At 42.0% G+C, this 18545-nt stretch overlaps 1 protein-coding gene across 2 annotated transcripts; it reads left to right on the top strand.

Annotated features, from left to right (window-relative positions):
* Window positions 1–120: 120 nt before the first annotated feature.
* sppl2b (signal peptide peptidase like 2B) lies at window positions 121–18248 on the top strand. Of its 2 annotated transcripts, none has more exons than XR_014870497.1 (15): window positions 121–271; window positions 1159–1275; window positions 2122–2304; window positions 2398–2487; window positions 3220–3359; window positions 4160–4302; window positions 7483–7579; window positions 8140–8256; window positions 9648–9729; window positions 9836–9910; window positions 10002–10064; window positions 10157–10256; window positions 10423–10500; window positions 10974–11250; window positions 12467–12605. XR_014870497.1 is itself a non-coding variant. In XM_085139516.1 (15 exons), exons 1-15 carry the CDS (start codon window positions 224–226, stop codon window positions 12650–12652), a joined length of 1680 nt encoding a protein of 559 aa, XP_084995642.1. In that variant the 5' UTR covers window positions 121–223; the 3' UTR covers window positions 12653–18248. The 2 variants fall into 2 exon arrangements, 1 of the variants encoding a protein (XP_084995642.1); XM_085139516.1 differs by having other exon boundaries at window positions 10974–11134; window positions 12467–18248.
* Window positions 18249–18545: the final 297 nt, after the last annotated feature.

The raw sequence follows: 18545 nt of genomic DNA, 5'->3' as shown, positions 1-18545 counted from the left end.
CAGTGACCCCTACTATTTTTTATCGTTTTTTGGCAGTCTGTTTTTATCCAAACAGCAACGCGTTAAGTGGCACATGACAATATCATCCAATTAAAAAGCCTAGCCGAACGAAATGGGCGCGGCCTGTTAGACCCGGCGTTGGGGGCTCTCGTGCAGGGAGTTCGAGGCGAGCCAAGCGTTTGGTTGGTTGGTCGATGGGGGAGACAACAACAAGCTAGACACCATGAGGGTCCCCGAAACACTGATTTGGGTCGCTTTTCTCATCCCGAAGGTGAGAGAGACCGCGTCTGTTTCTTCGAAAACTGTCCCTCAGTGCGTCTTTGTCGGGTAGCAGCCTGCGGTTAACAAACAAGGATTTGGGTTTTTATTTCCCTGCGGTTTTCCGGGAACGTTAGCATAGATGCTATGTCTGTTAGCTTGCGGAGATTTCTGGGCCCTGGAAACCCACACATTACTCACCTTTTGATGCAGCATTAATGAAAGGCGATTATTGCCGATTCACCTCACCTGAAACCGACACTGGGTTTATCTTCACAGTGATTACGACAGTGAATCTGATGTTAACCACTGACAACTTAGACTGCGGTAGTGCTGTAAAATATAGAACGCGTCTGAAATTAGAGTTTAAGAGTGAAGTATTTCTTGTCACTAACAGAAACAATATAACTGAGTGAGCCAAACTAAAATTTGAACAGGTTTATCTGTTTTGTGTTCAGTGAAAAAACTATTAATCTAGCTAAAGATTGTCATGTGGAAAGAGAAAGAAAGAAGAGGTATTTGAGAAATGTGTTTAAAAGCCTTAAATCTAACTTCAAGTACATTGCAGAAACCCTGATTGTAGGAGCTGTTACTGAGCCTTTTTATACACTGAAGGCTGTAGTTTGTAGTGCTGCTGAGCTTTATTATACATACAAGGGTTTATCATATTGTGTGCACCGTTTATATGAAGAAGGGTATACAAAAACCAACTAAAAGGGGTACGAATAGTTTAATCATAGCTTCAAAAAGGCTTATAGGCTTATACCGTCTCAAATTGATGCAGACAGCGAAACATCAACATTTATAGGGCTGCTAGAATTAAAGCTCAACTCTGTGGTATAAAAATTTACTTTTTCTTGGACATGTGAGATGATCCAGCCATTGTTTTTATGTTGACAGGTGGTGGGAGAGTATGGTATGGCCCATTTCAGTGACAAGGGCAAGAGCAAAGGAAAGGATTACTGCATATTCTTCAACTCCGAGTGGGCACATTTACCTCAGGATCTCAATAAGGCAGTAAGTCACTAACAAAGGGGGTTAACCAAAAATTGTAAAAATTCAAATTGCTTCAAGGCCACACAGTGCAATGAGGCTAAGCCTCAGTGTACAACATCTTTTCTTAGGAAGACAGGATGCTGAAATATAATCTCTACTTTTATTGCCTGTTACGAGTCAAAATGGTAAATGGTAAATGGCCTGTATTTGTATAGCGCTTTTACTAGTCCCGCCTAGGGACCCCAAAGCGCTTTACACGTCCAGTCATCCACCCATTCACTCTCACACTGGTGGAGCCAAGTTGTAGCCACAGCTGCCCTGGGGCAGACTGACAGAAGCGAGGCTGCCATATTGCGCCATCGGCCCTTCTGGCCAACACCAGTAGGCGGTAGGTGAAGTGTCTTGCCCAAGGACACAACGACCGAGACTGTCCGAGCCGGGGCTCGAACTGGCAACCTTCCGATTACAAGGCGAACTCCCAACTCTTGAGCCACAATCGCCCCAGTCAAGCTGCTATTTTCTGAACCAAGCGCAATCACTGGAGAGCTTTTATGAATATCAGAATATATTAGGCTGTAGTAATACACGCAACAAGAAATAAATACAAGAATTACAGTTTTTAGATCATACTCACACGAGGGTTTTATTTTTGGATATAGGTGTATAATGAGAAACAAAAACTAGTCTTTTAGAAGTACATGGATTTTTATGACAAGCCTGCCCCTTTTTACACTAAATGAGGAAGCTTCTTTGTTCCATTAAAGAATAATAAACAGTACGTAATGAGTAATTAATTAAAACAAACAACATCTCTAATTACTGTATTTTGAAACCTCTGAGAGTATTTCCAAACCTTTTGTTTCAAAGTCACGTCTCCAGATCCATGACTTGACAACATCGGTCCTGTGCTCACCCTCTGAGGTCCCAGAGGGAGGCTTCCCGAACCGCATCCCCATGGTGATGAGGGGGAACTGCACTTTCTATGAAAAAGTTCGCCTGGCCCAAATTAATGGTGCCAAGGGCCTGCTCATCGTCAGCAAGGACAGACTGGTGAGACAGCTGTTCACGGCTATTCTGTGTCAGAATTAAACAGGGTTTTTTGGTCCCTGACAAATGTGCTTTGTTTTTGTTTTTTCCCTACAGACACCACCAGCAGGAAACAAGACTCAGTATGAAGAGATTGACATTCCTGTGGCACTGCTCAGCTACTCTGATATGTTGGATATAAGCAAGGTGAGAAGTCAGCTACCAACCAATATTTCTCTTCTCACTTTAGAAGCTCTACACCTAGCCTTATTATCCCTTTTCTAATTTTGTGTCACTGGATGCGTTAATATGTGTACCTTGTTTGTATCAGGGTAAACTACCTTTCATCTGTAATTCTTCATGGTACAGATTCAAGAAAGTGCTGGAAGAGATTTTGCTCCCTATTGACATGATAGTGTCACACAGTTCCTGCAGATTTGTTAACTCCATGTCCACGATGAGAATCTCTCATTGTACCACATCCTAAAGGTGCTGTGCTGGATTGAGATCTGGTGACTGCAGAGTCCATTTGAGTACAGTGAACTGATTGACATGTTCAGGGAACTACTTAGAGATGGTTTAAGCTTTGATACACAATAAACGGCACATAGCACGTCTATCCAGCTAGAAGCAACTGGTTAAATCCTCCTTTTCAGACAGATTTGTTTTTCCAGTGGAGTGGTAAATGTATCTAAGTGGAAAAGTGTATCTAAAACTGAGCACCATGACAGAGACTCTTGTTGCGATTCATGACTTCAGTCCAGTGTTATGCACTGAATTAGGCTTATTAGTCACAACATCAGAGTTAATCTACTTTGAAGTAGGCTAAATGAGGGTTTATTTAATATAAATTAAGTAGCACTTCCTTATTTTGGCATGTTTTATTTAATTTTGAAGGTTGACATCTGGCAAATCTAATGCTGTTTCTTACTTCTGCAGACCTTTGGTAAAGGACAGCTGGTTGCCATGTACGCACCCAATGAGCCAGTGTTAGACTATAACATGGTGATCATCTTCTTGATGGCAGTAGGAACGGTGGCTATTGGAGGCTACTGGGCCGGCAGCAGAGACAGCAAGAAGTAAGTTTACTGGTCCCGTGAAAGTGCTACTGTGGAAGTGATTCAGTGGAAAATCCCATAGTGTCAGAGTTTCAGCTGTACTGCAGTATGACAGCCAGAGTCTTCAGACGTTTTGAAAAAATTAAAGTTAAAAAGTGATTTTAGTCTGGGTTGAACAAAACTGCATTAAGTGATACAAAAATACAATGATGCAAGTATTGGGTATCAAAGAAATTCCTTCAGCGAGTGCAAACGACGCATTTAGTCACAGCTGCTAAATTTACATTAGACATATTTCATCAGGAGAGGCTCCAGAGAACATTGGTCAGAGTTTTCCTGGCAACAAAATACAAGTGCATGATTGCAAAAGACTTTCCTTTTGGGTGACTATGAGTGCTTCTCTTCTTTTCAAACCAAGCAATCTGCATCTTACCGCTGCGACTCCAGTAAAGGGCAGCACTGTTTATTTGAGTATGGGTGACTCATTGGCTTAACCCAATCTGAGTCCATTTTTTTTGAGTTTTCTGAGGTGAAGGAGGGCAGAGTGAGATGGGGTCGCTGACGCACAGCACCGCAGAGAAAAAAACATCTGGAATCATGAGTGCGTGTTTTCAACTCAGGATGGAAGTGAACGCCAGCCAGCTGACCAAATGACCATAAATATAGACTTTTAATGGCAATATGGTTATCCCGTGTGTTTTGGTAAATCACCAAACACTGGACCATAATCTGCAATGTGAAAGACAAAACCCCAGAGCAAATATGTGTGCATATATACTCTTTGTCTTTAGAGTTACTCACTGTTGCTTGTCCTCCTGCAGACGGTACATGAAGCACAAGCGGGACGACAGTGCCGAGAAGCAAGAGGAGGAGACCGTAGACGTAACCCCGATCATGATTTGTGTGTTCGTCGTCATGTGCTGCAACATGCTGGTGCTACTCTACTTTTTCTACGACCACCTGGGTACGATGCAGATACACACGAAGCGTACACAGAATATAACCGCTGCTATACTAGTCGCGCTGAAGAAAACATTTAAAAGATAAGTAAATCCGTTAGATCAGAAGCACGTTTATGGGACCAGTAAATGATGGTGGTTTCAGTTCCTTCTGCCCAGTATTCATTAGTGTGTTGGGGGCGGTTAGCCTCTCAAAGCTTTTAATTTGTCCTTACTCACTGTGGCTTGGCGTCACTCAGTAGGGATTTTCTCTGGATTGAGGTTGTGCAAAAGATGTGACAAAACCTAAAAAAAAAACAGCATTTGCTATGTGCACAAAAACCATAGAGCAAAACATATTTGAAAAAAACCCTCCAGAAGTGCAAAAAAAACACAGAACGGTGCTTTTGCAATAAGCGTTTGTAGTTTAGAATCAAATGAAGTGATAATTTAGGATGTGTTTACTTTTACAGTCTGTCAGAATCAGAAAAATGGTTCCAGAGCAGCTGATTTAGTTCAAGCCTGCAGCTTTTAACTGGATCTTACAGGTTTCCTTGTTTTTCTTGACTGAAACACCTGTATGGATAATTCCTGGACTTACTAGGCATTCATTGTCAAAATTTTTAACTAATTTAAACGTCAAATTTCTCCTCACCACTTGGCAAGTTTATATTCTTTTTATCTACAGTATGCAGTAGCTTACTCAGATTAGGGACACTTGTCCTCCTGCTGCCCAGTGCTCACACTGTGCCAGAGGATGCTTACATTTATCTTGGCAGCAGCTCCTCTCTCACAGTCACTCTCTGATTTACTAAAACACTGTTGCAGAGCCCGATGAGTTTTATGAGTTTGTGGATTTTGGGACTTGATTATGAAAGCGGTGCAACGCTTTCCTTTCAGAGTTATTTTTAAAGAGGGAAGTGCAGGGGAATGCGATACATGCATACTGTACCGAGTCTAACTGAACCGCGCCCGGGCACAGCACGTTAATTATGTTAGTCAAACAAGCTGGACTTCAGTGGTTAAACACACTCAGGCCCATCCTGAGTACATCCTTGATAACAGCTCATTTACATGTTTGTGCAGCATAGTTTTCGGCAGCTGAGGTTTGTTGTGTCTCAGTGTTTTATATGCAGAGCCAGCAGATAGAAACAAGTAAAATGCTGGCACTTTTCCCCCTCCGAAAACATATTTTTATAAACATATTTACACGTTTCTGAATCTCACTTCTGATACTTTCAGCTATCTCCCTCCAGGAATTTACTGATATTTGAAGGTCCTTATATTAAGAACGGTTATTATTTCCTATATTGTTGCTCTCTTGCTGATAAATTTAAAAGCCAAGTTGATTTAGTAAAGGACTAGATGTCACAATTCCTGACAATGCATTGCTTTTAATGGAGAAAATCTCGGGGGATGGGTGTTATGAGGAAAAGCAGCCCAGAAACTTTACCAGCGGCACACATCGTTGTGTACCTCAACTTTTGTTCTTTTACACAAGCTAATCTGCCATTTTTCCTTGGTTAGGTTTAGGGATTAGAGATCTGATCTAAATTATTAAAATTTAGACACGTCGTCAGTGGTGGACCTTGAATTCATCGGGTGTTTCGGCCATTATCACTAGACACCCTCATCCAAGGAGGCCCTGCCAGGGTTGATCAGGCCCTGGAGTGTGTCAGTGGTTTATGTTAAAATTGTTTTCTTCTTTCTCCTGTTTAGTTTTCTACAGTTTATTCTATCTATTCACTGCAGCTGAGAAATGCGTACCTCTTTAACATTTATGGAGCTTTTTTTCTTCAAAGGGACAGAAAAAGTGATAGAGAGGAGCAAGACAAGTAAGTAAGTAAGATAAGATAGGAGAGAGCAGAGAGGACAGCGCCCACTCTACCTCCCCACTGCCTCCCAGAAAAGGGAAGAAGAGCGGAACATTTTTCATTCTTTTTAGTTTTACTACCATGAGGTTAACCGCACAGTCGTCAGGAGGCCCTGAGACAGCTGTAGCAGTCAACCAGCAAAACTTCTAATGTTATGTTTTACCCTGACTGACTGACGTTCCTCTTGCTTTGTGAAGGGTTGAGCGTTGATGAATTTCCTTTTGTGCTCAACTTTCTCAGCCAGACACCTGAGGACCTGGTTGTGTCTCCATGTGTATCTGCTCTGAGTAAGGCTAGTCCTACAACCAACCAAGATGTGCTTGAGTGTGGCTGGGACTGTACAGAGGGGGTACGCTGGGTCCTTTCCAAACCACTGCTGCAGATTTATTGGGGAAGGTAGCACATTGTATGTCGCTCGGATGATGAAACTTAGTCTATTAGACTCCATTACCCAGAATCCCCAAACAAATTTAGACAAAAATGCACAGGAGGAATCACTGGCACTGAACAGGCATAGATGTAGATTTCTTGCTGAGGTGGAACTCCCCAGTGAGTTCTCATAAAGTCCGCTGGCTTGTTAATCCTGTTGTTGTGCAGTCTCACTTTGTCCGTGATGATAGAAGGCTCACCATCAGTGTCTTAAGCCTTTAACATTGCTGCCTCTTTCCTCCTTTAAAAACTAGCTTAAATAAGTAGAATAAATATTTTGCTAACAAAATAAAAAGACAATACGACAAAGCAAGTATTTAAGTGTTTTACTTAAGGTAAAAACCAAATAATAGAAAGGAGCTCAATTAAATAAAATCAATTAAATGAGCAAAATAAGTAAAGATTAAAATGCAATACAGTAGAATAGGTTGTGAATAAAAAAAGAAGGGTGAAGAAATTAAAAAAAAAAATGCACATCACACACAGGTGCAACAAGAAAATACACAAAATGAATAAAACAGGATTTCTGGTTAAAAGGTCCAAGCTTCTAAACTAATCTTATTAAATTAATAATCCCCTCTCCATTTAGCTCCAGGGTAAACTGAGATTCTTCAGAGATCATTTCCTCTCGCAGAGCTGCCTGGTGTCCGCCATTAAGCTGCAGCAGAGTCAAACCCTGCTGAGTGTAAAGAATGGCTGCACTGATAAAGAGCTCAATGGCTGAGATAACATTTCCCCTTTAAACAGATTAAAAAGCTGCTGAAAGCTGCGGATGGCAATAGTGTACAAAAGGGAAAGCAATACCACTATTCAGGCGTTTAAGGAGGGGGGATGCCAAAGAAGCGGGTTTCCTCACACGATAATATCTACTCAGCTTCTGTCTGCTGTTTCTTTACCGTTTAGCCATTTGGGTCATCAGGATCTTCTGTTTGGCCTCCTCTGTCGGACTGTACAGCTGCCTGTGGCCGTTCGTCAGGAGGCTTCCTTTCTGCAAGTGCAGGTGAGTCTTCGGGTCATATTAGCAGGTGCGATGATGCTTTAAACAGCATGACATTTGTTTTTGTTTTTTTCTCTCCATACATGTATGTTTTCTATGTCTGTTCGAGGTGCAACTTGATGATTTACATTCAACCAAATATTATATATGTTGTATATATGTTTGAGCTTCTCAAATCTAAAATAAATTCAAACTTGTTCGCCCAGTTCTTATTTATTAAATTCAATAAAGATGTCTGCTGTACAATCACTCCACCCTGGAAACAGAAAAGCTCATATAAATACTTAAATACTCATTATACTTACAGCATGATGAGTAAACGGTTTAGGAACTTTTTTTTTTCTTCAGCAATGTGGATTGAGCAGTTGTTTCCTGTTTCTTCTGTACACCCTTTTTTCTTGTGTTTGTAGACCAAATGATACATGGTTAACATGATTATCTGCAGATTAATGCTAATAAAAACACTTTTTAGTTGCATTTCATGCTTAACAGTGACTGTATTTCTCTGAGAGAAAGGGCTGTGGTGTAGTGGCTGACATCTGACCTATGTTTTGGAAAAAAAGGATCCCGGAGAACAACCTGCCGTACCTGAACAAGCGGCCGCAGATCCGCATGCTGCTGCTGTTGGCCCTCTGCATTGGTGTCAGCATCATCTGGATGGTGTTTCGCAACGAAGACCAGTGAGTGCACAACACAAAATTTAAAAAACAATTGAATTCATTCCACTACAGCTACAGACAAAGGCACTGCAGGGCTTCACAGTCATAGAAGAAAAGGTCAAATTCACCAGCTTGTAGCGATTAATGGGGGAATAATCATGAGAGGCAAAAAATGAGGTCAGGTACGAAGTTTAACTTGAGGTGAATGGGAGTAAGGAATACTATTGGTTGACATGTGCAGCGGTGGGAAATAGCCAGGGTGGCTGTGGCTACAATGTAGCTTGCCATCACCAGTGTGTGAATGTGTGTGTGAATGGGTGGATGACTGGATGTGTGAAGCGCTTCGGGGTCCTTAGGGACTAGTAAAGCGCTATACAAATACAGGCCATTTACCATTTCACTTAAACAAGCAGCTATTTTTTATGTGCATTAAAGTTATATAAAAATTTAACAGTGCAAATGCAAATTCCTTGCTGACAGTTTAACCAAAAGGCATTTCCAGTGGAAATTAGCCGACATGTCCTCAGCATAACCGTGTATAATATCCACAAAACTTAAAAAGAGGTTAGACACACTCAGTGCGGTAATATTATGTTGAAGCACAGTACGTATCACTCTGCGAGGCTCCCGACTACGCTAACCATAATGCTCCGACAATCCATCAAGCGGTGCGGCTTCGTAGCTTAGCAAAGTCGTACTAAAACATTTTTTTGACAGATTTTTTAGCGGCGTATACCACATTAAATCGGTTCGGTAATAACGACGGCCCGCTTACATGCTCTACCAAAAAATGTGCTTTGGTGTGTATCTGAGGGCACGAAAGCCAAACCAGTTCCACACCAGTGAAGTTGCAGCATTTTTACAAACCAATTCTGCTTCATCAGTTTTATTCAGCGATCCGCTTTCGCCCTTCTCATTATCCGTCGGCGCCATGCTTTTTCCACCATGTGCGTATGAAAACAAAGGCACTTATCTTATCATTTCCTAACATTATACCGGTATTACAGTGAACGGTATGATATGGCCCAGCTCTAATAGTAGATACCTTATCACATAATCCAGAAGTGTCACCACTCGGGCTATTTCAGCTTTTTGAGAAAGGAATTATTATTGTGGGCTTCTCCAGAAGTCCATATCTTCTGGTTTAAAATTCAGAGTGACCCCGTAGGTGCTATATTTGAGGGGGGGAAATTTTCACTTTCACTTGGAAAGATGCTTTTGCTGAAGTATCAAAAGAGCTGAAGCTGTTGGTTTCCTACAGGCTGTGCTGCACACTCCCAAGAATTTTGGTTAGAGGGCAGAATTATTGTGGGTGTGTGTGTCGGGTGGCGTAAAGTCTGTGTGTAATGACGCCTTTGAGGTACATGATATGGTGATGGTGCTGGCTGACTAATGTGTTACGTGTCTTCCAGGTGGGCGTGGGTGTTACAGGACGCCCTGGGGATCGCCTTCTGTCTCTACATGCTCAAAACAGTCAGGCTGCCCACATTTAAGGTGACAGATCTGAACCACAGCAACAATTTTTTGAAAGGTTTTTAACTGTGTTTGATTGTTTTAATAAAAGTTTTGTCTGAAACTTTGCTTTTGCTCCCTGATGCAGGCTTGCACTTTACTAATGACCGTCCTGTTTGTCTATGATGTTTTCTTCGTATTTATTACACCTTCCTTCACAAAGGTATGTCAGGTTGTCACACACGTCTCTTTAGTTTAGTTGTTGTCTGCTGTGTTCTTTGTTTTTGTGTTTTTACTCCTTACCTTTTCTCCAGAGTGGGCAAAGTATAATGGTGGAGGTAGCAGCTGGTCCCTCTGACTCCTCCACACATGAAAAGGTGAGCCTACGTGGTACACCTCGGTTAAGTCCTCCAAACACCCCTCTCAGCTCAGTAGTTGATGGTAATGTTAATTTTTGTGTTTTCTCCAGCTTCCCATGGTGCTTAAAGTGCCACGGTTAAACTCCTCCCCCCTGGCTCTTTGTGACCGCCCCTTCTCCCTGCTTGGCTTCGGAGATATCTTAGTACCAGGTATGCAAATCAAATGTTTTATGATGACACAGTTCACATGCTTCATCAAATTCATCAAAGAATTAAAAAAAATACTTAAAATGGAAGTCTGCTAAGAAAGCTTTGTGAAACACTGCTGTTAGTCTTTCCCTTTGTTCTGAATGCCTCTTTGGTTTTCTTTTCTCAGGTCTGCTGGTTGTGTACTGTCACAGATTTGACATTTTAACACAATCCTACAGGATCTACTTCATGGCCTGTACAATCGGTACGTACGTGGGCTGGAGGAGGGGATGGAGGTGGGCTGTACTCTGTGAAATGCTGATGTTATGATGAGCCTCATTCAGGTGGGAATGACATTGATAAGGGGAGGTTCTGCTCTGTAGTTCAACTCATCGTTTTACCCCGAGAAAAATGACCGTGGTGCTTGTAATGTAATAAACAGATTGTTAAGACTAGCCAGTAGAAAACATCAGCACTTCCTCTCCTGAGGACTTCAGTTTTAGAGCAAAAAAAGAGAGGATTTCATTTTCCTGCCAGATCTGGTACAGGCTTTAGGAACGGGTGCAAGGAACAAGTCTGGGAACAAAAGACTTCAGTAACTTTTCTGATGGTTGTAGCTCAGTGAGTAAGGTAGAAGCAGGCCAAGGACGACCTGTAAATAAGAATATAGCAGCGGACCAGCTTGCAGAACACCTGCAGGAGCTAAAGTGACATCTGTCTTTGTCTCTCTCCCGTCAGCTTACGGCATCGGCCTGCTGATCACCTTCGTGGCGCTGGCCGTGATGCAGATGGGTCAGCCGGCGTTACTCTACCTGGTGCCTTGCACTCTGCTCACCAGCCTCTGTCTTGCGCTGTGGCGCAGGGAGTTGCCCCAGTTCTGGACTGGAAGTGGATTTGTGGTGAATACCAGTTTGATATGACTGCCTACTACGGAAGAACAAAAAGACTTTAAAAAAAAAAAAAAGGAGAAAAAAATCTAGGCTTAAATAACATGCAGACTAAAGTAGAATTTCAAGTTGAGTAACCCCTTTAAATAATTCCATCCATTCCAACTGCTTCTTTCTGTTTTCACTGTCCCCCTCCATCACTACTCCTCACCCTTTATTTTACTGTGGGTGTGCTCTAGTCTGCTGCTGAGGGCTCAGAATGTCACTGCAGGTATTCAAACCGGGCTTCATTCTACCATCAAATACCCCGACGGGCGTACTACGAAGTGAAATTCATGGCTTAGTGAGCCTTAAGTCAGAGTTTTCAGTGTCCCGGGGGTGGCTTTCTTGATCACCATGGTAACTGAAGCTATTTAAAACTGTCTGGAAGTGCCACGTTTTCACTGATTCTAGATAGATTCAGATTCTCTGCTGGAGCAATAGGTTTTATACATGCCATGTGCAGATATATACATTCATGTTCCCACAAGGGAAATTATTGTTACAGCATCTGTATAAAAAGAATAAAATTAGGACAGGAATAAAAAACAAAATGTATATACATAAGTGATTACATACATGGTAGAGCTGTGTTTCACTATAACCTCCGAAAGAGAGGCAGGAATATGTTAGCATTTATTTTCTAATGCAGAAAACGATTGTTTTTGTATTTTATTTAAATCTGCTGCCAAGCCTGCTGAAATTCCAGCTTAAAAAACACAGATTAGAAAGTCGGTCTGTTTGTTTGTTGTCCATTTATCAGGACTACAAACAGAATATTAAATCTGTAAAATAACTTTCATCAGATGCCTGCTCTTTATTGTGAGCATGCTCAGAGCCTGAAGCAGAAAACCTGAGCTAACACAGGAAGCTGAAAACCACTGTTGAGATACCTGTTACCTCTGACTGGGGTTTTAGGTGTTGTTGAGCCAGCTAACACAAAGTAAGCCTGGCTTTATGAACTTGCTTCGTAGTACCTCCCTCTGCTCTCTTAACCTTGCTTCATTTTTGCATTGATGATAAAGTAGTGATCACATGGGAAACTCTGACTCCATTAGTGGGGCTGATGTTGATGTAGATTATTTCTGTGTAGCTTGATGGGGCTAAAAACCTCAGTGGGACGTTTTTATTCCTGCAAATACCTCTGAGGGCACAAAGCTACTTTAGCTGGGGTTAAATTTGTGCCTGTGTAGCTTGTAGTTTGGTTCTGTTTGCCTTCTGCTCTCCTGTAGCTCCTGTCATTAAATTTTGTGTTCAGCCTGGCCCCCTTCACTCATGCAGGCTTTTGTTTTCTGTCCCTTGCAGCCTGCCATAGTGCTCGCACCGATCAACTGCACACAAACCGCCGCGCCGCCGACCAAGGAGCCCTCAACTAAACCAGAGTCACCAACCGCAGAGGAGCAAGCCAGTCAGAGTGAAGACTCCCCCCAGGACCCGCCTCAGAAAACTCCCCCGGTGGAGAGCAATGAAGAGGAAAAAAAACCCAACTGAAATAACGTCTAGTACGGCACTTTTCCATTTCACCGTGTTTACTTTGTTCATTTTCTTTCTACAGTGTGTCCGAGTCAGTGGACATTTCACATAGTGATGCTTGTTTGCACTCAGTGCCAAGTACGAATCTGTGTTTTCTGAATGTCGGGCTCAGCCGGGCACAGACAAACAGAAGCAGTCCCATCCTACTAACATACAATCTGCACCACCCGAAAGGGGAGTGAAAAGTCAATCTACACTACTCCATTGAGAAAACAATAAATATTTCCACTCTGCTCAGCTCTGTGCCAACCTAAAGACCCCGTCACGCCAGCAAATAACAGTGCAATGTATAACTTGACCAGTAACACAAGAGCTAAATGGCAGATTAAAAAAAATACCCTGCCTGATTTTTGGTTTTCTTTACATTTAAGAAGTGGTTTATGGAGGAAAAAAAAAGACCTTTTAAAAGCTGAGATCTAAACCTGAGTAAAAAAATATTTTTGACCTATTTAATTATTTAATAAATCGTCCATTTATAATGAGCACCCTGACGTGTTACAGATCAGAGAAAAGGGGGAAAAAACTTCACATGTGGAGGTTTTAGTGCTTCACGATTCAAACGGCATGTCTAGAGCAGAAAAAAATAAGCGATAGTAGTAGTTGCTGTGTAGAAATACTGGCATCGCTATTAAAGGAATAGTGGTAATGAATTAATTAGTGAGCCGTGAGCTGCATGTTTTGCACCCCTGAAAACCAACTTTAATGAACTTTAAGCAATCAAAGAATGTATTTAGTGCCTGATCAGTCTCATACAAATAACTCCAGGATCCAACTAACCTGATGAGGCAAAAAAAGAGAAATGGTAAAATATTAGGTGGCAAACAGACAATTAAAGATTTAAATATTCATTCTTGCTCCAGCTTCTCATATATGTGTAAGAAACAGAGTATATTTGGATTTTGAAATGTTGATCACACAAACAAAACTTGTAAAATAAGGCATCTCGAACATTGTTTTCTGCTTTTGGACAAAAGAAAAAATTCTAAATAGCAATCAGTTGTTTTTTTTTATCTAGCAGTTAAAGGTAGTGCCAGGTTCATAATTTGTTGGAGAAAGGCACATTTATTTTGTAGTTTTTGCCTCTGTGCACCACAGTGGATCCTAAATCAAACAATTACTATGTGAGTGAAGAGCAGACTTTCAAATTTAATTCAAGGGATTTGACAAAAAGTTAGCATCAACTGTTCAGGAAATGGAGCCATTTTTTGATAGGGTATTGGTGTCACCCCGCCGGGCAGGCAGTGTGGAAACATATCTTTGTGAACACGATAACTTGAGAGCGAAGCGATGCAGAATTGTCAAATTGATAGCACAGGTGCATCTAGTAAAAATCTCAGATGTGTTTGACCTCAAGGTGCTCCTGTTAGCGAACGATTATAAAATTTTGCTCAGTCTTCAGAATAAAGTGCTAAAACTTCTCTGATGACAGAGAGGTGTGGAAAGATACTCTGATCTAGTTTGTTGCCACAGTCACCAAGCCTCGGACCCAAATATTTAGCTGTTTGTCTTTCTGGTGTGACCGGGCTTTAAAGTTCCTGGCTACAACCCAGCCAAGGGGAAACTGGAGTGCAAAAAAAACAAAAAGAAAAGGAAACGTAATGCCCATGCTGCCTGCTCCCAAGGAAAGACCAACGCTACCACAGGATTGCGGTTTCACAACAACCAGATATTTTATTAATCTCCAAAGATAGCAAGCATCAGGGAGGGAATGGCCAAAACAACAAACAAAACACTCTAGAAATGAAACAGAACTGATTTACCTATGACGAGAAACCCAAAACAAAATACAGGCCTCTTACCTGTATCACTAAGCTAAACAGGAGAAAAAGGTTTTAAAAGAAAACCCCTACAGCAACCAGATCACCAAGGAAAAGTCTATTTACAATCGATACAAGACAACCAAGCTCTTCTCATCACAGTAACTTGGTCACACAGCTCACCACTAAACACAAGACACATGGCTAAATGCACAGCTTGTTTGGAAATAGAAAGTGAGCGGGGCAGGCAGTCTTGATAGGTCCCACTATATAGCCAGCCTCATTCCATGCTTAGCCAATTATCCGCCTCCACCTGGAACTTACATAAGCACAAACAACACACAGCATCATGACTTGGGTCATAACACAAGAAAGCGATGGCAGCAGCTCTGCAAGCCCATCAGTTTTCAAGCACTTAATTTGAAACGCACGGAGACTTAAATCCCCTTAAAAAGCCCTTTGGAAGCGTGTGTCCCAGAGTCAGAGCATGAAGCAGCTGAAAACTTTCATACCCCTTAAAATGTGGTGCTAACCTGGTTGTTGACTGAACCAAAGCACTTTTGTTATTTTCTCATCAAGCTTTTGTTAAATTTTGTGTTTGCATGCTTTTTTTTATTTTGATTTTAGCCCAGATATATAACTTTGTAAATGTTGCTGAGCGCTGCAGTCTGCATCCCCCGGGAGGCGCTCGTGTTATATTAAGAGTTGGGTTTTTGGCCTTACCGTGTCCACGTCTGGAGTGGGGGGGTGGGGGGAGGCTCTCTGAAAACCGTGTGCTGCACTCAAAGTGCTGCAGTTTCATGTGTGAACTGGAGAGTATGTGGTTCTGGTTGTTTTTAGTTTGTATTTAAACATTTGCACAGCATTTTAACTCGTGAAACGGCCTGTTGTCGGCTTATGTGTGTGTACGTGTATGTTTATGCATAATTATAAGGGTTTAAAGATACGGAAACCATGGTAACGACCTACTTGTCCCATATTTGTTCTGCTTTTGTTTGTCTGACCCGAGGGCATCATGTTGGACAGCAGCGTGCTGCGAGTAAGTCCGGCCTCGGTGTCCGAATGTGATTGAACAGTTTTCTGGACGACATTATTCATTCGCCAGGATAGTTTGGTGTCACTCAGTGGTTTTTAATGCCTCCAAACAGGCATATGTATAATAAAGAACCATTGTATTTAATATTAGGCCTGCTGTGTTTCTTATATCACACTTTTCAAGACTGATCTACTCTATACACTTGATCTATACTCTATATCCACACACTGCTGAATCTAAAATAGAATAGAATAAAATGCCTTTTGTCACTATACACATGTACAATGAGATACAGAGCATCTCCTATGCAGTGCAAACATGTGGTAAAAGAAACGGGCGTGAGCTGCTCAGTTCTGCTGCACTATATACATATGAGCAGTATTTAAAAAAAAAAAAAAAAAAAGGGCAGCCGATGATCTTCTGTGCTGCTTTGACTTCTCTCTGAAGCCTCACTTTATCTCTCGTACCATACTGTGATGCAATATGTCAACAGGCTCTCAATGGATGAGCGGTAGAAGTTCAGCAGCAGCCTCAGGGAGTGCAGCCGCTGCTGGCCTTCTTGACGACTGCTGTGATGTTGTCTGTCCAGGAGATGTCAGCGGAGATGAGGACGCTGAGAAACCAGAAGGTGTGGACCCTCTCCACACACTCCCCTTTGATGTACAGGGGTGCTAAGTCAGTGCTGTGCCTCCTGAAGTCCACAAGTTGGTGTTCAGTGCCAGGTTGTTCTCTGAACACTATGCTGCCAATTTCAGGACTTCCTCTCAGTAGGCTGCCTCATCTCCCTTTGAGATGAATCTGACTACCATGGTGTCATCAGCAAACTTGATGAGGTGGTTGTTGTAGGTGGAACTGCAGTCGTCGGTGTAGACACAATACAGGAGGGGGCTCAGCGCACAGCCCTGTGGGGAGCCGAGACTTACAGTCTGGGGCCGGTTGGTGAGAAAGTCCTTTATCCAGGCACATGTGAGAGGGGGGAGGGCAAGAGTGACCAGTTTAGTGATGAGGATATCCGGGATGATTATATTGAAAATTGAGCTGTAATCCACAAAGAACATGCGGACTCAGCTTTGCCGATAGTCCTGGTGGCTCAGCTCAGAGTGGAGGGCTATGGTGATGCTGTCTTCTGTGGATCTGTTCGCATGATATGCAGACTGGTAGGGGTCGAGGTCTTGGGGGAGGTAGTCCTTGATGTGCTGAAGGACTAGTCTCTCGAAGCATTTCATGATTACCAGAGTGAGGGCCACAGGGTGGTAGTTGTTCAGGCTAGTGACGGGAGACTTCTTCGGCACTGGGATGATTGTGGCTGATTTTAGACAGGGTGGGATGGCTGCCCAGTCTAGTGAGAGGTTGAATATTCTGGTAAAGATGAGGGTGAGCTGGTGGCCACACGCTGTTAGCGTCTTGCCAGGAAGCCTTCCTGGGGTTCACTGCTAAGAATACACGTCTGACATTATATTCCGTAAAGTGAGTGGAGCGGTGCAGGAACGAGGTGAGGATGAGGATGGGAGCAGGGCTGAAGCAGATGAGGGGTGCTGTTGTGGTGTTTCCAAGTGGGCGAAGAAGCAATTTATCTCCTCTGTGAGCACTCAGGTTTTCTGTTTTCAGACCCTCTGTGGCTTATAAAGTCTTGTACGCCCTGCCACACCTCCCATGTGTTGACAGGTGGGACTCTGCTTTTGTTATGGTCTAAATTGGCCTTTGGGCTGTAGGAGAAAGCCAGGATCAGCAGACTTGAGCCAGGAACCTTCTCGGCTTAGCTGGACCCCCGCCCCAGGAGCTGATCTCGGGGTGATTTATGTTCACATTTCCTTCCAGACTCTGAATGAGTCTTTTCTTTGTGGCCTTCCAGCTGTGAGAAGTCCCTGCAGAGATGAACAGCAAGCACAAAGAGCCTCTGTCACCTCATCAGTGGAGGATGGAGAGAGTGTCCATTTACTCTGGGTCACTTATCTGATCAACCAGGACACTATTAGTGGTTTTGCAAAAGACCCTTTAGTGACGTATGTGCTGCTATATATTTTAATAACACCCTCAAATTCTGGAGCCAGGTTGGTGTTTTTAATCCCCTCATCTTGCACCCCAAAGATAACTTTTATTCTTGGAGTCTAACTCATGCTTTGCTGTTCAAAATAATCCTCAATTAACTTTTACTGATCCTTGGTTGTTTTAGCTTTTCTCCCTCGCTGAAAAAAGTCCACATTTTAACTTAAAATTACCAAAGAGAAAAACTGAATTTTAAGATAATCAATTTTTAGGCATCTTCCTGTTAGAAAGCAGTTCTTCCTCCCCACCATCACCCATTGCTTGCTCGTAGTGGATTGTGTGATGAGTGTTTGTGTTCTTTGTACTCTTTACCCAAGTAAAAAGTGAAGTAATTATAACTTCCACCTGCCTAAAATGATTTTCACATCTAGTTTTATTTTCAGAGGTTTAACCCTGAGCAAAGGTCATTAAACAAACAACATCAACAAAAAATTTACACAACTGTAAAATCAGCCTGCTTTTATTCCACGACATGTCAAATATTTTACATGAAACAAAGAGGAGTGAGAGTGTTTCTACCAGAGAAAATTAGGCACATGAGGTTAAATATTTCACATCCCCAGAACATTATTTTAACAGAGTTGTAAGTGTTGTGGATGCAACCTGCTGAGCCTTTGTTCATGTTCATTTAACGATGCGCTCACACTACTTCCACACACACTTTTAATTTGTACACATGCTCAGCAGGTTAAAAAAAAGAAAAAAAAAATTAAAATCATTGATATCTGATTCAAACAAAAGTAAAATAAAATGCTTTACAGTTCAGTTTTAAATAGGTAAATCTGTCAGATATACTGCTCACTCACTCACACACCATCGTTGACTATATAAAAGCAAGAGCTTAAGGCACGAGTGTTACATGGCTACAGATCGTACTTTAAAACAAAAATGATAAAAAAAAAAAAAAAAAAAAAAAAAAAGAACACTTTTTTTTGGCCATAAAAGTACAAAATAAGATCTTTCTCAAATATACAAACGTGGCCAAACGTCTTCACGCTTTCAACATGCTCTA

Source organism: Neolamprologus multifasciatus, chromosome 18 (genome assembly GCF_963576455.1).
Source record: "Neolamprologus multifasciatus chromosome 18, fNeoMul1.2, whole genome shotgun sequence".
NCBI classification, from domain to species: domain Eukaryota; kingdom Metazoa; phylum Chordata; class Actinopteri; order Cichliformes; family Cichlidae; genus Neolamprologus; species Neolamprologus multifasciatus.
Note: the sequence above shows the minus strand (reverse complement) of the source record. Positions and strands in the feature narration are given on the sequence as shown.

What these genes read in the sequence shown, in the direction of transcription:
- sppl2b (XM_085139516.1), top strand. Translation starts at nt 224, where the DNA reads ATGAGGGTCCCCGAAACACTGATTTGGGTCGCTTTTCTCATCCCGAAG. An exon ending in TCAGGCTGCCCACATTTAAG is followed by an intron (nt 9,730 to 9,835) that starts GTGACAGATCTG and finishes TCCCTGATGCAG; the next exon opens with GCTTGCACTTTACTAATGAC. An exon ending in CGGAGATATCTTAGTACCAG is followed by an intron (nt 10,257 to 10,422) that starts GTATGCAAATCA and finishes TTCTTTTCTCAG; the next exon opens with GTCTGCTGGTTGTGTACTGT.